The sequence below is a fragment of the Trematomus bernacchii genome, unplaced genomic scaffold, assembly GCF_902827165.1.
Source record: "Trematomus bernacchii unplaced genomic scaffold, fTreBer1.1, whole genome shotgun sequence".
NCBI lineage: Eukaryota > Metazoa > Chordata > Actinopteri > Perciformes > Nototheniidae > Trematomus > Trematomus bernacchii.
This window is the reverse complement of record NW_022987313.1, coordinates 6,101,247-6,120,702: the sequence shown is the minus strand read 5'-3', so window position 1 is coordinate 6,120,702 and position 19,456 is coordinate 6,101,247. Positions and strand designations below refer to the sequence as shown.

Genomic DNA, 19,456 nt, shown 5'->3' with positions numbered 1-19,456 from the left:
ATGGTCACCCTCTGGCGTTAGCCAATGAACGGTGGTTATTTTGCCCTGAGTTTCGTCTTTCAGACAGGCAGGCGCACTGTTCTCATACTATAAATCGTCTAAGGAAACGTCAACAAATCGCATCCGTAAGGTTTAAATCCTCGATTTCAGAAAATGATCAGGGTTCAGGGCAGGGCGGGACACATGACCTTTTAATCCCAGTGAGTGAGACGGGATTTGTGCCTGAAAGGCTTAAATCTGGGTTAATACACTTTACTGGATGCAGTGAGGTGATTGGCTGGCGCAGTACTGGCGGGGCAATGTAAAGAAGTTACTGAAAGCTAGAGCAGAATATGTTTACTAAAATGACTGCTATGTAGCGCTAATTGGTGATATATTAAACACGATCGGATACGTAAATGACGACGAGGACATTAATAGACAAGCACAGAAGCGTATTGGTGAAAATTAAGTGATAAAGTGGTTTGTTTGGTTTATTTATAGTCTGGCAGACGCTAAGCTAAAGTGAAGCGCGCTGTGTTGTCATTTACTTACAGCTGTATGTTAGCTAATTTAGCTGCTACCTCAGGGCTGGATCAAGATGAACTCTTTGCGGGAGATAAAACGTAAGGATCTATTCATTCATACGCTGTTTGTACGTTTGTTATGATTGTTTACAATGTTGATATGTGCGATCCCAATGCAGAGCTGCAGAAAGCCAAAAGCAAAGTGCAAAACAGCAACAACATTAGAGAGGAAGCAAACATCTGCAATCAGCTGGGAGAACTGCTGTCCAGAAATGGTAAGTGGTTCATACTATTAACAATATTGAATAGACTGCTTAATGAAAATATGTCAGTAAAAGGATTGTGTGCAGATTGCTTTTATCATATGACATAAGGACATAACATAGACGTATAGAAGACAACAGATCAGAGGTTTTCCAATAGAATTGATAGCAGTGTACTGTATAAATGGTAAATGCACTTAATGCAGTAGAATGCAGATTATACAGAATTACTCATACTTGTACACTTTGAAACGTAACAATATATGGAGCCACCATCTCTGCATTCATTAGAAGCAACGTTTTTTTTCTGTGACTGCCTTATCATTGATTACACCCCTTTTTAATGTAACATTGATTAATCAATCAAATTGTCCTTAAAAAAAAAGAACCCCCATCATCTCCACTCTCTTCTATATCTTCCTTAATAGTCCTTGTTCCTGCAAGACTACAGATCTTTTTGTCTCTTTGCAATTATCACAAAAAAGTCTGTTAATTTCTAATAATGTAAAGTATAGTTTCTTGATAACTGTCTCATATTTTAAATTCACTTATCTATTCTTCTTCCTATTTTTTTATATCTCAGGTGATTATGAGGCTGCTATTAGCGAGCACCAGCAGGAGTTATCCCTCTCTGAGGTGGTCAACGATGTGATTGGACGAGCTGTGGCCAATCGCAAGATAGGAGAGTGCTACGCTGAGATGGGAAACATTGAGGCTGCTTTGAAAGTGAGTAAAGTGATCTGCTTTGTTCAAAATGACCGATAAAATACTTCTGTGGCCATTAAAACCCTTTGAAACCCTTTTATTCAGTACCAAAATGATCCAAATGTAGCAGACATCATTCACACTCGTATTAAAACTATTCAGGGTTAGTAAAACATGTAAAGGAAATGTATGTATATTCTTCTTCAGCACCAGCAATGTCACCTGGACCTGGCTCGCTCTGTCAGAGATCATGCTGAGGAGCAGAGGGCGCTGGCCACTATTGGTCGAACCTACCTCTTCCGTTATGAATCGGACCAATCGAGGGGCAGTTTGGAGCAGGCAGAGGAGGCTTTCAGGAAGAGCCTGTCCATTGTGGACGACCGTCTAGAAGGTAGGCACCGTTTGTATCCTCACTGTATTCATGCAGCATTTTATTAATTAATGAATATCGTTTTTATTTTGTTTGTTTGTTCTTACATGTTCCTTATTTCTTACCTCCAGGGACTGTGCCACAGCGAGAGATTAGTGAGATGAAGGCACGTCTCTTCCTCAATCTTGGACTGGTCTGTGATCATCTAGGGGAGCCCAAACGTTGCAGCGAGTTTATCCGACGAAGTGTCTTCATTGCAGAGTAAGAACACAGAGTAGGCAAATGTGCATTGTATATCAAATATTATCATAAAATGTTGGTCATGTTGCTATCTCCCTTTTCGTCCTGTACAGGAGGAGTCAGCTGCTGGAGGATCTCTACCGTGCCAACTTCAACCTGGGCAACATTTACTTTCGTCACGGTCAACACTCTAATTCTGTGCGCTGCCTTGAACAGGCCAAAGAGTGCGCCAGGAAGATCAAGGACAAGTTTAGTGAGAGCGAGTGCTTTAACTGCATCGGCAAGGTACAGACTTATTCTTGAGAATAGCAAAAAAGCATAATTTAATTTACTAACTCACCCCTGTTTTTGTTGCTGTTCATATTGTATTGAGTGCTTCTCCATGACATTAATCCACAGGTGCAGCTGTCTCTGGGTGATTTTGTAGCAGCTCGACGATCTCTGAAGAAAGCTCTCCTTCTGGGTTCTCAGCAGCCACTGGACAGGCTGGCGGTGAAGAAAGCGTTCAAATATGGTAATGGAGCTACTTTATTTAATCAGCCCAGTGTAGCTTATTTGTTTTAACTTTAGTTGAAATTATCTCTGAGTTGATGGTGTAATTTTTTCCCAATTTCTAGCGGACCAGGGCTGTAAACTGGAGGAAGAGTTGGGGGAGGATCAGGGCAACAAACTCAGCTCCCATCAGGCCGTGGGGCTGGCAGAGCAGCTGGGGGACCTTTACTGCAAGGTTGGCTGCTACAGCAAAGCTCTGGATGCATATCAAGCTCAGGTAAAGAAGGTTTTAATGTTCACTTCAGCACCCAATATTTGCCGCGTTTTAAACTCCTCTCCAGTTTTGAGTTTTTTCACATGACACAATTATTTATGTCATCGTTGTCTGTGTGGTGCAGCTAAAGGGTGCTGAGGCGTTGGGAAAGCCTGCCAGGGAGCTGGCTGTGATCCACGTGTCTCTGGCTGCGACCTGCACTGACCTGAGACAGCACAGCAGGGCGGTGGAGCACTACAGGAGGGAGCTGGCTCTACGGCAGGACAGCCCCACTGAGGTACTGTATACTACATATATCTCACTTTACTTTACCATTCTATGGTCCTTATGATATAATCTGCAGGGTTAATACAAAGTCTTGCATGCTTGAAAATGCTTAATTTTAACCATATTGTTTTCAGGTTAGGAAATATGCTTTGCTTTATTTTACTCATTGAATATTTAGAATAAAAACATCCTGTCGTCATAACGATTCGCTAAGCGCTTATTCAAATTACTATCAAAGTTAATAAGAACATCTGGTTAAAAAAACGTAGTGTCAATATACATTGATTGCTGTGTGTATGATGTAATTATGTCAACTCTTTTTTTCAAAAGGGCCTTTTAAATAATAATTTAGATGTGATGATAAAGGCTTCAAGGGGGTGGAAAATGACGTTTTATCTACATATTGAAAAAATCTCCCTTAAAAATCTGTATAACCCTTGTATTGTGGTCTATGGACACAGGTAAGTCATGCAAACATATTGTGTATAATATATAGTATTTTGGTTTAAGTATATACACAATCACCAGCTGAATCACCTACAAGATTGTTGGAGAAGACCTTCTTAATAATTGATGCAAAGTATTACTTTAGACTGTCAAACGATTTGACATAATGGAAAATATAAATCTTGTACAGTATGTAATTGAATCTTGCATGTATTTTAATCACATGTTTGTTTCTGACTCAGGAGTGTAGCACTTGGCTGAACATCGCTGCGGCTCAGGAGGAGAGCGGCTGTGCGTCGGAGGAAACGGACAGCAGCTACAGTTCAGCCTCACGCCTCGCTGACCAGTCTGCTCAGGCCAGACTGCAGGTGAGCGGGAATATACTTTAGCAGTACTCATTTAATCTAGTGTATTCTCACTTATTTCTTTCTATGTTATACTGTGTATTTTGTACATACTCTATAGATATACATATTTCATTATTATATATTCATTATTTTGTATTAATATTTATATATTTAATTGTTTTATTTAATGTATTAACTCATGTGCAACGTCTTGATAACCGGCTGCTGCTATAACAAAAATAATTTCCCAATTTTTAAACAATACAGCACATCTATCTATCCATCATACATAACCCACTTCTTCAAATAGCTGCAAATCCATGTACTTTGCTTAAGAATAATACTTTGACTGTGAAGAGTCTAAAGGCAGATTCTGTGTATGATCACTGATTTTTCCTCTCTGTAGAAACGTGTGTTGAGGCTCTGGCTGGCGTCCCAGAGGCGATGCGGCTCCTCTCAGGCTGAGGACACTGAGGCCAGGCTGCAGGAGCTCTGTGCTGCGGAGGGCTGGAGCCCAGATGGGAGTGATGGTGAGGAGGATGAAGAGAAGGAGATGGATAACAGTGAGCCACTGGAGGACAGCGATGTCAATCTCTCAGAATCAGGTAACACGAGCATCAGGCGTCCCTGACATTTCTAGACAAATGGATTTTAATCCAAGTTATTTTATGTTTGTCTTATATTACGATCTAGATGATGATTTGGAGGGATATGACAAGATGGTGTCAGGAAGGAGAAAGGCAGGAAGGGTGAGTTGTGTATCATTTGTCACTCTACAAAAGCAATAATCTAATCTTTTTATTTCATGTCTTCAGTGTTTTACTTTCTGCTTTGCTTCATATTTATTTTAGTGGAACAAGAGGAACGAAAAGGGCGAGACGTCTCTGCACAGAGCGTGTATAGACGGTAACCTGAAGCAGGCCCAGTATCTGATGGAACAGGTGGGGAAAACAACATTTATAAAATGTGTTTTAAAGGTGGGGTAGGTAAGTTTGAGAAACCGGCCCGATAGCAATGAATATCTTAAGTGCTTTGACAAAAAATCCATAAAAAAATGTCATCTGTGGAAGCCGTAGTACTGTAAAAAGCACGACCAATCATTTTAGCCGGCCCGGCTAAAATAACTGGATGGCCTACCTGCCTGTCAGCCTTCCATCTGTGCACAAACTTATCTCGTGCCCTCATTGGTCATGTGCGCGTTTGTGTGTGTTGGAGGAGGGGCTCTGTAAGGAAGTGGCAGATTTTTTCCGGTTGTGTATTTTCAAATTCTACGCACTCGAGCTGGTTTCTCCAAAATTACCTACCCCACCTTTAAGTAGGGCTGCTCAATTAATCGTATTTTAATCGTAATTACGATTTTGGCTTGCAACGATTATGAAAACAACATAATCTAAATAAAATGATTATTTTTTTTTTTTTTTTTTTTATTTGATTCGTTTTTCAGTTGAATTATACTTAAAGTTCAGGGTGATCAACTGTTAAAAACATACTGTTAACACATTTCTTTTTCAATAAATGGATGTTTTCAAAGTAAATGGATAATCGTTTTTAATAATCCTGATATCAATTATTGACCCAAATAATCAAGATTATGATTTTTGCCATAATCGAGCAGCCCTAGTTTTAAGTAATTTCATATGGCCAGAAAAGAAAACAATTAAAGGGGACCTATCATGCAAAATGCACTTTTGTACGTCTTTTATACATAAATATGTGCCCCCGGTGTTCCAGGGAACTCACCAAGTGTCAGAAAACACAACCCTCTCTATTTTCCTCCATACCCAAATCTCTAAAAAAGGGGCTGCAACGGATCTGATAAAAACTGATCCAGATTTGAACACTGTCCTGACGTCAGGACGGTGGCGCTACGGCTATTGGGCCAACTCCACCAATCAGGAGGAGACAGCCACGGCCATTGCCGTTCGAAAGCGCTGGAGACTCTGTAGTACATATGCCAGGCCTGTAGGTGGTGCTGTTCTCACTGAATCAGCCCTTGCAAAAACAGAGCTAAAAAATTTCAAATTGAGTGAAATGAGGCATGGCTAAAATGCATGATCTGTTTGGTATTTTGGAGGAAAAAAAAGTATAAATATGCCTTATATAGGTATGGCCCTACACTATATTATTATAATAGGTCCACTTTAAGAAAAATGATTGAGAAATAAAATCCACTTGTTAACATTAAAATATCTGTTTGAAACTAAGATTTTTAAATATATACAACACAAAAACACATATACTCACTTTCTCTGCTTTAATTATTTATAAGAAGTGATGTTAATGTAGACGAATAAAAAAAAAACCCTGGATTTTTTATAATTTACAATGTTTTGTTTTCGTCATGTCAGGGTCACCCGGTGAACCCCAGAGACTATTGTGGCTGGACTCCCCTTCATGAGGCCTCCAACCACGATCACTATGGTAACTGATCTTATTTAACCGTGTTCCACCTTGGTTAAAAGTTGTTTTTGTAAAAGTAGGACAAATAAACGTTCGTCTTCTTTCTCTCATGCAGACATTGTAGCCTTGCTTCTGGAGCACGGCGCTAACGTGAATGATCCTGGCGGACGCCTATGTGATGGGGTGACCCCTCTCCATGATGCGCTCGCTTGTGGAAATCTAAGAGTTGGAAGACTGTTGGTGGAGCGAGGGGCTTCTGTCACCCAGCGCAACTCCAAGGTGTGTGTGTTTGGCATTTTAGCCTTTTATTCATTACAAGTTCTGGTTCAGTAATAGACAGTGATAATCTTCAGGAAACAATTTCATACTTGTATTAGTACTATCAAAATGTTATTTAACAGTTTCAAACAACCCTTAATATATGCTGCTGAATGTTAAATAGGTCCGCTTTCTGAAACTCTTTTAAATACACCGGCTGCTGAGCTGATGAAACTCACGCAAATCTGGATTTTAAATGCAATGCGTGTTATTTAGTTTAAATAAAATGGCAATACACATTTGGGTCTTATCTCATGGATGAAATGAATATGTTTAAATTTCATGTTTCCTGTTTCTTTTTCACAAGTAATACATTTTTTCCATCTTCCATATAAGTCCCTTTAACTTAAATTACGTTTCCTTTTTTTTTTTCATTCATGGACATGATTTATATACCCATAATTCAGTTATACGTTTCATAATATCCATAAAAACTAAATATGTATCCTACATAAACAACATTTCTGTTCAAGTAATACAAATTCTTCGTCAAAAATAAGAGGCTGTTTGATCCTTGTTACCAGTCTTACATTTTGGTCTTTGTTGATGATGCAAATGGAGCTGTTGTGATGCAAGAAAAATGTCAGACTAGATCTCACAATAAAGTATCGCTTCATTATCATAATCATGCTTTCTCTATCCTTTGTCAGGGCGACTCCCCCATGGACACCCTGCGTCACTGGCAGAGGACGTACAGCAGGGAGTTGGACCAGGACACCAAGCAGGAGTGCATGGCGACAGAGAGACTGCTGAGGAAGGCTCTTTCAGGCGGAGGTGAGGCCTTTACATCTCACCACAGTTTATCCTCGCTTTGCCTTTTAAGTATCCTTTCACACATCACTTATCTGCCTCACACAGTGGCTGCTGCTCCGGCCCCAGCCAAGCCTTTCGATGCCCTGCAGGACAGCCAGCTGTTTGATGCTGAGAACTCAGAGCCGCTGTCCTCCTCTGCAGGAGGCTGTCCCTCTGGAGGGGGGGGTCCTTCCAGCCAAAGCCGGCCCAGAACAAACAGGAACTCTGAGGTGACGGCAGCACCTGCCAGCCCCAAACGGTGGCAGAGCAACGGCTCAACCCGGCGCCACAGAGCCAGAGGAACAGACGCTGCTGTTCTGTATGGGGTAATGCTCATTTATTTGTAGATTCAAATAATTAATCCTGTTTTTGTTTCTGATTGTGAGCTGCCGGGAGACTTATACACCTATTAACTAAAAGTTGCAACAGTTGATTGAACTGCAGGAGGCCTTTTAATCTTGAGGCCAACACTGATGCTACTCCTAGCCGCAGTAGCTAGGAAGCTCAAAATTAAATTAAAGATTGATTTCAATAAAATCCCAAATGTGAAATAATTTTTAAATGCAGGTAAATCTTTCCATACATTTGTATGCTGCTTATATGGGTCTTTATCTCGTTATTAAAGTACTACGTATACAGCAATAATGTACTGAACATAATGTGAAGTAATAAGAAATCCTTCTTGACCATATAATACCTTTTGGTTTCCATCATCCCTTCATACAGTGAAACGGGTATTAAATGTCATACTATGTGATGCTAGTTAGGTCTGAAAAAGTATTTTGCCCCTGCAGAAACCCTGTCACTGAAATTGAATTATTTGGATGTACAATTACCGAATGTGATTTGTATATATAGTGAAGTTACTTTATATTACCTAGTATTTAACTGACACTTTTATCCAAAGCGACTTACAATAAGTGCAATAAACCATAAAGATTCAAACTAAGGACAACAACAGTGCTGACATATTTACTTCAAACAAGCAATATCATTGTAAGTGCTGCTGCATAAGTAAAACTCTGAAGTGCTTTTTTTTTCTTTTGATTATTTAAGTTAATTTATATACTTTATATGTTTCCAACAGAATAACTTCAGCTCCTCAGACGACAGCGACTCTGAACGCGCGGTAAGTCCTCCCCGTGGCGTCCGCCCTCGACACAGTTTCCCAGCAGCCCCGAGTCAAAAGGAAGTCCCCGCAAACAAGGAAGCCAACCCGATCCCCATTTCGGGCAGAGAAACTCTCAGGGAGGCTCCCGCGCCGTCTGTTTTTCAGCGAGATGAGTACCACAGTGCCATCAGAGGCCTTGGCAGCTCCAAAACTCTCCTCCAAGGTCTGTCGCAGCCTCAGTTCTCCAGCACGCCAGCTGTTTCCTCCAGCAGCAAATCAGCCCTGGTTCCTGAAGAGGAGTATCTCGCTGATGAGTGGCTGCAGGATGATCTGGAGGAGCTCCAGCCGAAGAAGAAGAGGAGGCTCCGGGTGGAGCAAAATGGGGCGAGAGGAGAGGACAGCGTCTTGTCTTCAACGTCAAGAAGTCAACACAGGCTCTTTAACTCTGACTCCTACAGAGGTAATGCTTTTATAATTTTGACCCATTTATTGTACTCTCTGTTTCTTTGCTTAAAGGTGGGGGTAGGTAAGTTTGAGAAACCGGCTCGAGATACACTTTTTGTTATATTCCATGGAATGCTCTTAACATCCCGATAGCAATGAATATCTTAAGTGCTTTGACAAAAAATCCATAAAAAAATGTCATCTGTGGAAGCCGTAATACTGTAAAAAGTACGACCAATCATTTTAGCCGGCCCGGCTAAAGTAACTGGATGGCCTACCTGCCTGTCAGCCTTCCATCTGTGCACAAACTTATCTCGTGCCCTCATTGGTCATGTGCGCATTCGTGTGTGTTGGAGGAGGGGCTCTGTAAGGGAGTCTGAAGGAAGAGGCAGATTTTTTCCGGTTGTGTATTTTCAAATTCTAGCGCACTCGAGCTGGTTTCTCCAAAATGACCTACCCCACCTTTAATTTAATTCAATTAAATTCAAATGTATTTATATAGCTCAATATCACAAAACACATTTGTCTCAGAGGGCTTCACAAATCAGCAAACATGAATGATAATGTAAAAACAACAAACATATCTGAGAATATAGTAAAATGACAAGATACATGTGAAAATGCCAATGAATGGGTACAAAACACAATGACACAAATACAGTTAGAATACAATAATTAAAATTCCATAAAATGAAGGGTCCATAAGGATGTTTAAAAGGGAGTTTAAAACCAGTCCTAACTGTACGCTGTAATAAAGAGGAAAGTCTTCAGCCTTTATATTATAATTTACCTTCATATTGCTCCTGTTCTCTTTCAGCTTCTTCAGTTCCTTCGTCCTCCAGCAGGGGTCTCTCTCTGAAAAGGAACGGCTCTCAGAAGCCTCAGCAGGTGAAGATGACTCAGATGCCGGGGATGGTGCGTTTGGGCCGACGAGAGGTCAACAGGTCACACAGCCCCACAATGACAGACGATGAGGATATGAGACCTGAGACGCCACCACCACCACACATGCACATGCACATGCAGGTGAGAACTATCTGTATCCTGCCCTTCATTCTGATGAGTTACAGAGGGAAGCAAGGCTATTAAATGCACATAAATATTATTTAAATTACAAGTTCAGAAGAGTGAAGGTTCAGAAAGAGATTTTTTATTACTTAATCAATATGACGTTGACTGCAACCTCGATAATAATTAATGTTTCAGCGACACTCTGGGACATAAGTAGAAGATCATTTGTCAGGATCTGTCTTTATTCTTGATTAACTTAAGACAGTAATGAATGTGCTGGTGATGGGAGATGATGAAGGAGGTGGTGCCATTTTAAGACACTGAGGCAGCTTTAATACCTTCAGATCTACCTTGGACCCACTGTGTTTTCAGAATGTGTTGGTCTCAGTCCTGATATAATTCAGAATTTGGTGGGGTTCCCCCTTTTCAAAGACATCGATATGTTTTGCTTATGTGTATGTTTTTTATTATCAATTTATTTCAGCCTCTGACTCACACTTTAGCTGCCCCCATGCCTACTTCAATGCCTCCACCAATCAGAATGAGGGTCAGAGTTCAGGAAGATGTTTTCCTCATCCCAGTTCCACAAAGGTTTGTGTACACGTCACTTTCATACACATGAATGACTGCAGTGTAAGGATGTCTTAGGTTAAACGTTTGGGATTTAACATTAAAGAACATCCCTCCATATCCTCGTTTCACATTCCCCAGTGAGGCGGACTCGTGCACCGTGTCCTGGCTGTGTGAGCAGGCCGCTCAGCGTTACTACCAGAAGTGTGGCCTCCTGCCTCGCCTCTCGCTGCAGAAGGAAGGCGCCCTGCTCTGCCCTCAGGACCTGCTGCTGGCCGTCCTGCACACCAACGAGGAGGTGAGCCCAAGCAGTAACCCTGGTGCAGCACTTTAAAGAAGAAGCTCCTTAGAGGACATAAATGTCAGAGTAAAAAAACTGCCATAAAAAGTATTTTATATTTGCATTAAAATGTTCAGTGAGTAAAATATTTATTTTCTCAATTCAATCTTAAATATTTTTTTTTATGGAAAGTAATATACTTAATCTGCATACTAAATGCTAGAGAGAATACCTTTTTTTTTACTGTCTGGAATATGTCATTGATGAATAATGTTAATTTTGAATCATCCCATAATAATAATAATAATAATACAGCAATAATAACCCTAGTAGAAAAAGGGGAAATGGCATGGGGCAAACATGAGAAAATGTCTCAATCTGGTGTAAGACATTAAAAACTAACATTTTGAAACCAGCGTTCTATATTGAAAGTCTGCTTTGACATATTGCATTATGTTATGCTGGAATGTCCTTGGTATCACAGATTTGTATTGCATTGCGGACTGATTTTTGTCTTTTAAGGGTCTGAAAAAAATCTAAAAGCACAACTTTTCTTAACTTGGTTGTATAGCGCTTTGAGCACCAGGAAAAGCGCTATATAAATAACATGTCATATTATTATCATGTATTATTAAAGGTCCCATGTCATAGCCATTTCTACTGATCATAATTCCATTGTTGAGGTCTACTAGAATAGATTTATATTGTGCAATTTTCCAAACTCACATTGGTTTTCTCATACAGCATCTCTGTATAGTATGTGTATTCACTCTCTGTCCTAAACGGCTTGTTGGAGCTCCTGCCCCCCCCCCTCCCTATGAGCCCAGTGTGCTCTGATTGGTCAGCTCGCCCACTCTGTTCTGATGAGATCACCACCGTTACAGCGGAACATCAGTGATTATGTGTGACAATGGAGTTAGCAACCAGAAAATGACACCAGTAATGACAAACAGATGAGAATGCTGTGTGGGATCTGGGTGCCGTGTTGGCGGGACGTTGCGGGGCTAGCTGCTGGAGCTGGCTTACTGGTGTCGTTTCCTGGTTGCTGCGGGGGATGTGCGAGACAGCGAGACACAGCGAAACCCAGCCTAAACCCAGCCCGAGCACACACGCACACCTGCAGCCTGGCTGTGAGTCTGCGTGTGTGCTCAGAACGAGCCCAAGCCGAGCCCCGCCGCGTCTCGCCGTCTCAGGCTGAGTTCAGGCTGAGAAATCCGCAGAGCTGTAGCTGAGAAAAGATTGAGTGTGTGTGTGTGTGTGAGAGACGTTACGTCACTATACCCATTACGTCACCGTACTTACTACACTATAAGAAGAAAACAATGGAAAAAGAAAAATCTCCAACGAGGCGTTCTGGGACAGCATAGACAGGTCTTTTCTGTGTTAGAGTTTTACTCGCTACAGGGTGTACTTTGAGGGTTTGTGACTCTGCAGACCGTTTACATGCATAAAAAGCTACATAACACACAAGGGGACGGGTAATAACCGGAAAAGCATGACATGGGACCTTTAAAACCGTTGCCAAAATGATTCCACATTCAATAACACACTCAAAAAACTAAAAGCCAAAAGGATTTCCTTTTACTTATTTTTTCTAGGAGCAAATAATTAACATGGTGTGTTCTGTTTTAGGTTCTGGCTGAAGTTTGCTCCTGGGATCTTCCTCCTCTCCCCGAGCGCTACAAGAAGGCCTGCAACAGCCTGGCAGTGGGTGAGCAACACACACTAAAGCACACAAACACAGATATACTGTAGACATTTTGAAAACCCAAACTGGAGCCTCCCTCCTTCTCCCTGCAGAGGAGAACAGGCGTGTGACCCGGCTGTGTGAGGTGCAAGATGGGAGCTCCTCTGTGTCAGTGTGCGGCCTCAGCCTGGCCCCTCCCTCCCTCAACCCGCTGCTCCGCGCCCTCAAACTGCAGGCCAGCCTCACAGAGCTGCGCATTTCCGGCAACCGTCTCCATGACAACCTTCTTCCTGAGCTGATTGCCACAACAATCACCATGCCTCGCCTTCGCCTGCTGGACATTTCTGCCAACGGCATTACAGGGGAAGGGCTGGAGAAGGCGGTGAATGCTTTAAAGGGACAGTGTCATCCTGCGTTTCCGGTAAACAGCTGGTTTCATTCTTCAGTGTTTCCTTGTTAGGAGCATTATTTTCATATCTGTCACTCTTTGGATAGTGGTGATATTTTTACTTTAAATTATACAATATTATAGTACACTTACCCTAAATCACAAAAAAACATGTGCAGAAATGTTGCCTCCATCATAGCACTGACATTTTAGAAAAATATAAAAAATATATATTGGTATTGAATAAAGTACCACAAACAAGATACTAGTCTGCTTAATTTCATTGCGGCAGGGTTCTTTGGAAAATGACTTTAGATTGTAACCGAAGTGTTGGGTACATTTTTTGTATTGCTTTTTGGGTGACTAACGTGTGGCACTAATGTTCCTGCTGTAGTGGAACTTTGAATTTTGGTTTCGATGACCAATTCCAAAAGATATGTCTTTATTATTTTTCTTTGCATATATCAGTGAGTCACATCACACTTGGTTAATGATTCACAAGGAAATCACAACCCCTTCCCCCCTGTGGGAGGAGTTGTGATTTGCCACAAACAGCAGGCTGGAAGCAAACCGTCGTGCACATGTTTCACCACAACTGAGATGAACCAGTTTATTATAAATGAGGCTTGAAAGAGAAGTCTCTCTTATGAAAGTGCTGTCTGTGGTTGTTTCCTGTCGCAGTGCCTGGAGGAGCTGGACCTCAGTCTGAACCAGCTGGGGGACGGGGTGTCTGAGTCTCTGTCCTGCCTGCTGTCCTGCTGTCCTCTGTTAGCCAGGCTGTCTCTGCAGGGCTGCGGCCTCACCGCACGCTTCCTCCAGCAGCACCGCCTGCTGCTGGCCAACGCTCTGTCAGGTGACTCAAATGGCCTCTGGATGTTCAGATGCATTAGTTAATAAGTCGTGATTGTGATTGAGCTGATAGTGATCAATGATAAGCAGCTTCAAGAACGGTCTCAAAGATCTAAAAAACCCTTGTATTTTTCCAGAGGTTCAACTTACATAAACAGTCATGTTTTTATTTTCTAGAAATTGAGACAAAGGGTAGAATAGTTGTATTATTTATCTACAAGCTAAGAGCAACCAAGAAGAAAACATTTCAAAGGTAAACAAAGATTTTTGTTTACCTGAAAATCATTTAAAAATTATTATGTATGGTTTTCTTTTTAGGAACGGGCCACCTGAAATCCGTGTGTCTTTCCCACAATGCACTGGGCTCCACTGGCTTTGAGCTGGTGTTGAAGACTCTGCCTCTCCACTCTCTCACACACTTGGACCTGTCAGCCGTCCGCAGGGGTCCGGCAGATTGTCCGGCAGATTCCCCGGCGCTGGAACCCCTCGCTAAAATCCTGTCGCAGGTACACACACATAAATCATGTTCTGTACACACACAGAATCTGGTAAAGCAATATCTTTCAGAACTGATATTATTTAAAAGCTCCAGTGCAACTCTATATTTGAGTACAGTACAAACAAATAAAAGCGTTTGTCTTTCCTCATAGGAGGAGTGTTCCCTGACCCACCTGAGTCTGGCAGCAAACGGGTTGACAGACAGCAGTGTAGCCACTTTGGCCAGGTGAGAGAGAGTGAGGTGTGTGTGTGTGTGTGTGTGTGTGTGTGTGTGTGTGTGTGTGTGTGTGTGTGTGTGTGTGTGTGTGTGTGTGTGTGTGTGTGTGTGTGTGTGTGTGTGTGTGTGTGGTGTGTGTGTGTGTGTGTGTGTGTGTGTGGTGTGTGTGTGTGTGTGTGTGTGTGTGTGTGTGTGTGTGTGTGTGTGTGTGTGCTGTGTGTGTGTGTGTGTGTGTGTGTGGTCGTGTGTGTGTGTGTGTGTGTGTGTGTGTGTGTGTGTGGTTGTGGTGTGTGTGTGTGTGTGTGTGTGTGACATATAATAACCAACAAACCATCATTATTGTGTAATAATGTCCTTGAAGCATGCTGCCAACAGTCTGTCAACACAGGTTTAAAATGATAAGAAATGACGTTCAGACTAACCTTATTTTGGCTTATTGGATTGATTTCATACCCTGTACTTTAACAAAGAACCAGGAAGAGGAATCAAAAGGATTTCTCTGGTTGGGTCTGTCTAGACTTTTGAGTAACTTTATTTGTAATTCTCTTCCAGATGCCTGCCTTCATGTCCAACTCTGGTGAACCTGAACTTATCAGGAAATCCATCTGTTACTTCAGCAGGACTGAAACAACATCCTCATCTCTCTCAGAGAGGCCTGCCGACCTTTGAACCTTCTAAACCTTCAAGGTGCATCTTTAAACACGCTTAAACATTACAATTGTGGAATATATTCAGTATCATTAACACAATTTGTTAAAGTAACTAGCTACGTTAACACACAATATTGGAACTGGAAGCTACAAAAGGGTTGGTTGAACATGAAAGACTGTAAATATTTATTTGTATTTTTGATTGTCCTTTAATATCATGATTTTTGACAACTATTGTTTAAAAATGTGTTCTAGATTTAGCAATTTCTGAATATATTTCCATAGCATTGAGCAGGAGGAGGAAAATAACAAATTGATAAAACTATTTAAGTTTAAATGGATAACAGAGAATTCATTTTATGAAAACGGATTCACATAAACCACATTTTAACCAACATGAACTGATGCATACAGTAGTTAGTTAAACATGTTATATTATGTTTACACTGTGCCTAGTAGGCATTGTGTAATATGTAATATAATGGATTCTTGCAATACAAAATAAAGATAAGCTGCTTGTTGCTCCCCCGCAGGCTGTGAGGTGTGTGGCCCCTGGGACACTGCCGGTCTGGACGGTTTGTCAGAGCTGGTCCAGGATCTGCGTCTTTGCTCTCAGGGACTCAACAAGCTGGACCGGCAGGCCCTAAAGCAGAGCTGGGACAGCAGCCGCTCCCCGGGGCGCTTCATCGACCGGAACAGTAGGTGTCTGCTCTCCGCTCCAGCCTCGTCCTGAAGGGGGAAACTGAAATGTGCTTCAGAGGAAATGGCACATCTTCATCTCTGACACTGAGTCATGGGAACTCATAAACACAAAACAGTTATACTGAGGGTGCTATATGAAGATTTCCTTCAGTTAGCGGGGATGCAATGAACAAGAACAGTGACATCCAAGGATATTTTGTGTTATTGTCTTATGTTTCATGTCTTTTGTACGCCTTATTTATGTGTATCTGTAAAAGTCTTCAATTTGTTATGTAAGCACTGTGTTTGTGTCATGACGCATCAACTGGATGATTGAATGATTTTGATATAAAAACAATTAAAGTGACTCTTTTTGCCTTGGTCTTTCAGCAGCACATTTTTCATCTCTAAGAAGGGAATACAAATCAAATGCAGATAAAACTGGCTGTACCGTATGCGCACAAAGTAACCTGAAGGAGAAAGGAAACATTTTGACCTGTTGATGGTTCTGTGAGAAAACACTGTTTAACATCTCCACTGTGGGCGGGGCTTCTTTCTTTATGCCAGCTGTCTATCAGTAAATGCTAGACCCACAAACTAGATGTCTCAACGGGCTGTTTCAATTGACCCCCTTTTTTTGCATATAAATATTAAATGCGATATATTTCTCTAGAAGTGCTGAATCCATTTATAGTTGCTATTGCTGTTTGTAAAAGTGGCGTTTGGGTGTAGTAATGATCACCGGTTTCTGAGAAGCTTTACCGCAACAAGAATTTAGTGTCAGCGGTGTAGCCACACTCCTGATATTGTTTCCATACTATCACCGTCTCACTTTTAAGAAATGTTTTCTTTTAGGGTTTCTTTTGTGACATTTCTCAAACCATAGAGGTGAAGGTTATCACGTTTTCAACAAGGTTTAAGAATGAATATTCATAACATTTGAAATGCAAACATTTATTTGGATAATTTGTGCACAGATACAGAAATTGCAAATCACATTACAGGCATTTCAAAGAAAAAGTAAAGGTACAAGAGAAAGTAAATGCAGTGAGAGAAATAAAGCTGAAAGCTAATTTATCATATTCTTAATGTACTGTGTGGTGATTCGGTCTCTACCACAAGCACTTCTGGTTTACATTGTTTTATTCATCCATGCATGCGACCCTCGGGATATTCATTAATTTGTATTTGAACACCCCCATCGTCACTTTGATAAACTTGGTGCAACAACTCCTTTGGCCTAAAGAGAGCAAGACAAGAAAACATGAACAAATATTAAATAATTAGCAAAAACACAATATTGTAAAACTCTCTATTACAGCTAAAAGCCCAGCATTCAAATGTATTTATCAAAAGCACACATTATAAACAATGTGTTATATTGTTAATACTTTGTTACATGTAAGCAGTTTAATGTTCTAGCTCATCGTAGAGCAAATGTATCACGTGCGATAAACGTATTATGTTTTGTGTCTCAAATCTCAAGAGTGTTCTATACTGAAGCTCTCAGACAAATGTTGGGAAGTAAAGAGGACAACACTGCTCAGTATAAAGTAAATAAAATACTGAAATATGTTCAGTATTTTATTTATGCTACTTTATACTGAGCAGTGTTGTCCTCTTTACTTCCCAACATTTGTATCTATAGTGACCTTACATGACTGTGAATGAGTTTTGACAGAAATACAATTTATCCTTAAAGAGTTGTTATAATATCTGAAAAATATATGTATTCAAAATATTGTATAATGGCGGGCTGGAAACTCACTTGCAGGCTTTGGTGTTGACACAGATGGTCCGCACATCATCTGTGGTCGTGAGCTCCTCGATTAAAACTGGGAGGTGTGACTTGACAAATTTGCGGCACAACGATTTTAAGAGGCCAATCTTGTTGCAGACGACCATCAGCTTTGACTTCAGTTTCTAGAAGAATGCAGATTATCATTAATGCTCATACCTTCCATGCACCGACTAAATCATCACCAAGCTGTCAGTGTTTTAGTGTTTTACCTCTGCTGTGGCGTTACGTCCGACCGTTTTCTTCACCTTATTTAAAGCCCACTTGCACGCCCAGCACACACCTGGAAGCTGGAGGTAAAAATTACACATTGTTGTAATATTAAGCAAAGGAATGAGTGCTTTAAACAGAACTTAGTGAATGGAAAAATGTTAAAAGAGCGGTAAAAAATCAACAAATAAATGTTTTTTATCAAGATGCACGGATGCATTGAAGCATTATAATGTTTATAAGTGGAGTTGGTCACTTTAACATGCAGTCAATATAATATGAAATCATTGTAATTATAAAAAAGGTCTTCAGGTAATTGTGCAAACCCCATTAACTGTTTAATTTTCACAACGGTTGTATATTACTTACACAGTGATGCATCAGTATTAACCATCCTATGCTGTGATATATAATAATATGGGAGTCACGGGGGTATTTTCTGCAGGAGTACCTTTCGTTTTTATACTTTAAGTACATTCTGCTTCTGTATTTTTACTTGTTTAGATTATCCTCCCCCACTCTAATGATAATCCTAACTTTATTCAGGCTTGAGTACAAAATAAAATCAGGGTTAAAGCGAAATGTAGAGCTACATAATCTACAGAGACGCAGCAGATGGGTATTTGAGTCTTTTGTACATTATCTAACATTTTGTCATCTGATAATAGTAGATGAATTGTTGACTAACAGAAGGTTTGTAAAGCAGTCATCTTACCTTTCCAGCCTCCACAGAGATTTCCATTTCCCCCGGCTCCTGATCATCAATGTTGACCTTGATGCTTCTGCCGTGGATTGTCCATACTGAAGAGACAATACAAAACATGTTGAAAAGCAGTGGACATGATGATAAAGACAACGTTACACAATCAAATAAACATCAGCACACCTGAACATGTCACCAGAATGCACACAATGAGGATCGAAGAGGTGTCCATGGCTGCCAGTGAGTGCAGATCTCTGAGTGTGTCTGTCTCTGTGTGTGTCATTTATACATTTAACAGCACCCCCACAGAAGGACATTAAACCACAACAAGGCTGGTCCCACGAGGTGGTGGTTTTGTTGAGACCACCATCACAAAAAAAACATTTTCACACCTCCCACTCATCGAGACGTAGTTTCCAGGTAATGCACTCACTACTCACTCGCACCCCAAAGACAAAAAAGACCAACATTAAATGTGTCATCTGTGTGAAGATCAACGTTTTTTATCTTTCAAATTGAGCCAATAATCACTGAGCAGTTCATGCGTGCTGCCCTCATTGCAGAAAGGTGATGTTGAGCTTGAAGCATTGAATTATTTGGGTTGTAAAAAAGATAAGGGTATTTGGATCTTTTCCGTTTTTATTTATTCAAAGAGGAATTTTTTTATTCCAGCCCATTTTCAGGTTCATATTTGTATTTAGTGCCTCTACTGTGACATGTCTCCATGCTTTATTGTTCAAAAAGGTGCTAGCACTATTTCTTAATGTCGTTCATTTTTGTAAAACACTATGAATGCGCTAAAACCTATAACACACAACAGGAAAGGAGAAATACCAAAAAGCCTAATAGGGCCTCTTTAAACATGTGACCACCCAATGGACTGTAGATGAAAATTCCTTCCAAGCTAAATGCTACATTACAATAAATGGTAACATTTA

The 19,456-nt window shown here is 40.8% G+C and overlaps 2 protein-coding genes across 2 annotated transcripts; one reads left to right on the top strand and one right to left on the bottom strand.

Moving 5' to 3' along the window:
• Positions 1–300: 300 nt before the first annotated feature.
• On the top strand, positions 301–16,184 carry tonsl (tonsoku-like, DNA repair protein). Its single transcript, XM_034131422.1, is given in 29 exon segments — positions 301–605; positions 686–781; positions 1,353–1,495; positions 1,682–1,865; positions 1,976–2,105; positions 2,198–2,369; positions 2,484–2,598; positions 2,702–2,853; positions 2,975–3,127; positions 3,807–3,932; positions 4,318–4,516; positions 4,605–4,660; positions 4,763–4,852; positions 6,260–6,332; positions 6,427–6,590; positions 7,280–7,403; positions 7,488–7,747; positions 8,509–8,992; positions 9,794–10,002; positions 10,472–10,578; positions 10,699–10,855; positions 12,470–12,548; positions 12,638–12,945; positions 13,594–13,765; positions 14,080–14,267; positions 14,412–14,485; positions 15,029–15,101; positions 15,103–15,163; positions 15,660–16,184. Coding segments are annotated over 29 exon segments (4,374 nt in total). The 5' UTR covers positions 301–580; the 3' UTR covers positions 15,860–16,184.
• Positions 16,185–16,745: 561 nt separating this feature from the next.
• LOC117479175 (antimicrobial peptide NK-lysin-like) lies at positions 16,746–19,126 on the bottom strand. The gene is made up of 5 exons (XM_034126182.1): positions 18,702–19,126; positions 18,531–18,616; positions 17,818–17,895; positions 17,576–17,730; positions 16,746–17,047 (listed from the first exon to the last, which is right to left on the bottom strand). Exons 1-5 carry the CDS (start codon positions 18,799–18,801, stop codon positions 16,954–16,956), a joined length of 513 nt encoding a protein of 170 aa, XP_033982073.1. The 5' UTR covers positions 18,802–19,126; the 3' UTR covers positions 16,746–16,953.
• Positions 19,127–19,456: the final 330 nt, after the last annotated feature.